At 40.9% G+C, this 4,661-nt stretch overlaps 1 gene segment (V, D, J or C); it reads left to right on the top strand.

Annotated features, from left to right (window-relative positions):
* Window positions 1-449: 449 nt before the first annotated feature.
* Window positions 450-1,089, top strand: LOC104856754. The segment is given in 2 exon segments: window positions 450-558; window positions 665-1,089. Coding segments are annotated over 2 exon segments (522 nt in total).
* The last annotated feature ends 3,572 nt before the right edge of the window (window positions 1,090-4,661 follow it).

Raw genomic sequence — 4,661 nt, 5'->3', positions numbered from 1 at the left:
TGCTGAACAATCATCTCATGTTCTCTCACTGGAAGAAGAGTTCTGGAAAACATCACTAAGCTTTCCGATTCTCACTGGGATTTTGCTCGTGGAGCGGGTAAGAACTGTGAGAAGCATACATGCCAATAATACATGAGATGTTCTTATCAGATTTGAGCTCGTCTATTCTGCTTCTTGCTTTAGATGCACATGTGTAACACTTAGGGAATGACCAAACCAGAAAACTAATGAGCTTTAGAGTCCATCACAACACAAGCACCAGTAAGAAATCATATGTCCTTATTTTGAATGTTACAAAATATCTCCCAGAACACGCTCATGTGCTCTGCAGCCATCTGTAGCTGAGGCGTCCACACCAGAGCTGACTATATAGCAGAAGGCCATGCAAATAGGGCCTCACTGTGCTGATGAAAGCCAGCCCAGCCCTGACCCTGCAGCTCTGCAGAGGAGCCCAGCCCTGGATGCCCAGCTGTTCCCACTCGGTGATCAGGACTGAGCACCGAGGGCTCACAATGGAACTTACGCTCAGCTGGGTTTTTCTTGTTGCTGTCTTAAAAGGTAATTGTTGGTGAACGTGAGATAGTGAGGTAGTGAGTAGACATTGAGGGAATAAACAGTGGACAAGTGTGACAGTTTCCTGAGCTGGATGTCTCTGTGTTTGCAGGTGTCCAGTGTGAGGTGCAGCTGGTGGAGTCCGGGGGAGGCTTGGTGCAGCCTGGGGATTCCCTGAAACTCTCCTGTTTGGCTTCGGGATTCACCTTCAGTGACTACTGGATGTACTGGATCCGCCAGGCTCCAGGGAAGGGGCTGGAGTGGCTTGGGGAAATTAAATCAGATAGTAGTACCATAAACTACGCAGCCTCCGTGAAGGGCCGATTCACCATCTCCAGAGACAACGCCAAGAACACTCTGTACCTGCAAATGAACAGCCTAAGGACCGAGGACTCGGCCTTATATTACTGCAGTAGATACACAGTGAGGGGACATCATTGTGAGCCCAGACACAAACCTCCCTGCAGGGGCGTTCAGGACCAGCAGGGGGCGCTGGGAATACAGAGAGAACCAAGATGTTTTCTTGTTAGGATCTGAGTCTCCTTTTCAACCTAGTACTTATTCCCAGACACTCTGATACCTGATATATGTCCTTAACCTTGAAATGTGTCATGAGTCACATTTTTTAAAATAGGAGAACACATTCTCAACTGTGCAAAACACAATTTAACACTTCAGCTAAAAATGATTCTGCTGTGGTCATCAGGAACACAACCTAAGGTATCTCAGGGAACCTGGTGAAAGTCTGGTAGGAATTTGGAATCCGCAGTGAGAAGCTGTCATCTGAGCCCAGGCACAAACCACACTTCTAGGTGATCAGGACCAGCAGGCCAAGCTCAGCCAAGCAGGGGACGCTGAGTCCCTCCAAAGGGTGCTGAGGACCAGAGCAGAGCACTCAGCATGATCAGGATGCCCAGGAGCCACACCATCCAGGGGCTCATAACAGGAGCGGGGGCACTGAAGACCTGGGGAGACTTCATCTGAGTTCTCCTTCCTGTTCATCTCCTGGTGAGCATTTCTCTCCTTGTATTTAAATGGAATAATATTGAGCTCTGTCTCTTTCATTACGTTTTCTTCATGCAAGCTAACATTTATATATAGTGTTTTACATAACATTTATATTGTTTTAACATTTTATAACTAAATTTTTAAGTTTTACCAAATTTATTTTACTATTTGAAGCATCAATAATCACACCTAATAAAAGAAAAATCTCCATTATTCATCAGTACGTTTGAAAGAAAACGCACAACTTTCAATGGCATTATAAGTCTTTTTTCTAAATTGCCAAATGAACACCATGCTTTGCAGCTCTCACTCTTTATTCTTGTTCTTCAGTCTCTCTCCCAGTCAAAGCGAGGACCAATGTATTTCTGTCTTAATGGAATTGCCATTCCTAAAGTTTTATATGCATCAAAGAATAGAGAGCGAGTGAGTGCTTCTATGAAAGTTTATCTGCTTAACAAAATAACTCCGATTTTATGCACTGTCTTCCAATCTGTGTGTTTGAGATTTAAATATAGTACCATGTGCTGATTAGGATGTGAAAAAACTAGAGCCCTCAAAATTGGTGATGACATTGAGATATTTCATACTTAGTCTACTAAGAACTTAATAGATTCTGAAATTGCCAAAAGAAAGCCATCATATGATTTCTCTCATTAAGTAATTCACTAGGAGTGTTGAAACTACACTTTAACACAAAATCATGCAATCTAACTTTCCTATAAAAATCCTGAGTTATAACCACAATTTAGCAATTAAGTCTGTGCATGCATAAAAGCTGGTCAAAATAATGACTGGTATATCCACATTGGGATATTATTCACATATAAAAGAGAATGTGTTAATATCGTATTACTGCTTGGATATACTTTCAAAAATATGGTAACAGACACAAAGAAATGGACTGTGTAATACTGGGGACTTAGAGTATCTACATTATCCATTTCCGTGCACACAGAAAATAGAGCTACATCTTCCAGGGTGTGTGAGGATGGAATAGGGTTAGATAATTAATAACTGGAAATAGATACAGATTTTCCTGTGATGATGAACACACCAGATAAGGATTGCTATGGGAGAGCTACACCATTTAATATGGAAAACAACATTCAATTGTATACTCATAATTTCATCTTTTATTATGTGGGTGAAATCCAATGCAAATTGCCATTCCAAAACATATAAACCAAAAGCAGTAATGTATCACAAGATTCTAGAGAAAACAAGTGGTCCAAAAACAAAATTGAACAGTATAGAATTTATAGTAAAATTACAGTCATATTGAAACCATGCATACATATATAAACATAATAAAATACACAAGACATAGCCTCTATTAAAAGCAAATTTAATTGAAAACATTTTCAGAGTTTTAGATATATAAAGGATAAATTTCAAAATAGTTAGCTATATAAATTAATATTTAAGCCACAATGAGATATCACCTCCCACTTGTTATAGTGACTAATAACAAGATCAGAATTACTGGAGTTCTCAACTATGCAGAGAAAGGGTGGCCTATTTTGCTACTGAGGGTGCATAAGTCAAAGGTTCAACAGGAGACTAAAAAGAGAAACACCATATTATTCAGTCAACTTACACAGTTGTCTGTGGCCACACCTGGGCATAAACCTATATGAAAGGATAATTTTCTGAATACATGGAACTTATCCACCTCTAACAAATAAGAAATAAAACCCAGAAAAGAATCATAATGAATAAAAAGAGTGTATTAGAAAGACCTACAGCCATGACAGAAAATGTCTGTAAACAATGAATTCAATGTTGATAGAGAGAGGACTGGAATCTAAGTCTGTATGTAACCTTCATTTCTCTGGGAAACATGGCCAGATTACAAAACGGGAATCAACGTATCCTGCTAAGTCTCCTGATGTCTCCTGTTGGAAACTTCTTCCTCCCCTTAAAACACCCTGAGTCTGTAGAGAGCACCTTCTCTCTTCCCTCTTCCAGCTCAGAGAGGTCTGTTGAGTTCACGCCCTGCCTTTCCCTCCTCTCATCTAATTCTGGGAACAGAACGAGGAGCAGAGGATGAAGAATCCTGCAACCTAGGAAGCAATGGCCAGTAGCAACTCATCCTGGGCTAAGTCCTGGATCCTGAGAATCATCCTGACCCCCTCCCCTGCATTATTCCTTCCTCTGTCTTCCACAAAGCTGATCTGAAGAGATTGATGTCCTCCCATTGAGGGGCTGAAAGGTTCTGCACAAGGTTACTGGATGATGTAGCAATAACTACATCCCTTCCCTCAAGAGTCGAGAAGAGACGCAACCAGAAGCTGTTCTTCCTGCAGCTCAACTCTGTGACCCTGAGGTCCCTTCTGTGTATTATTCTGCAAGAGCCATGCATACACATGGACCAACTCCCACAATGAATGTAACCACTGAATGCTGCAAACTGTTATCAATAAAAACTGAAAAAATTAAAAAACTACAAGAACGTAGAAAAAGAAAATGGTGGAGAGGTAGGTAACTACAGTAGATAATGAGAGACTTCTCAACTAGCATCCTTGTCCACACTGGTTCGGTTTTCCTTCACCAAACAACAGAATGCAGGGAAGTCACACTTGTTCACCATGCAAGAAGGGAAGTTCCAAACCTCACCAGGTGTGTCCCTCAATCTGTAGGCACTTCAGGGTCAGGGACTGGTGCGTTCACAACTTAAGGAAGACTGGGCCCAGAAAATGAGAGCAACATCCATCAGGCATCAAGTCCTACACAGAAAACACAACTGATTATAACATTTAAAAAATCTCACATGTTTCTAAAGTGCACACCATTAATATAAAAATAATGACCTGTGTACATACATAAAAGTGAAAGGAGAAGATATATAATGAAGACACTGTCACAGAATGAGCAATCTTAACTTCTTGAATGTGGTTACTATTAGCAAACTTCCCCAGCACACTCATACCTGATTAAGATGGGCCAAGGTAGAGTCGAAACCACCAGCAAGAATGCTACCACAGAGAGACTTTACAAAAATTAAAATGGCAGTCACAGCATGATGGCCTGATACAAGAGGGGATCCTCAACATTTTATTTACATGACCAAAATCTGCAGCACCAAGCCAGCAAAGTCATAG

Source organism: Fukomys damarensis, unplaced genomic scaffold, assembly GCF_012274545.1.
Source record: "Fukomys damarensis isolate Sample0158 unplaced genomic scaffold, DMR_v1.0_HiC HiC_scaffold_25, whole genome shotgun sequence".
NCBI classification, from domain to species: Eukaryota; Metazoa; Chordata; class Mammalia; order Rodentia; family Bathyergidae; genus Fukomys; species Fukomys damarensis.
Note: the sequence above shows the minus strand (reverse complement) of the source record. Positions and strands in the feature narration are given on the sequence as shown.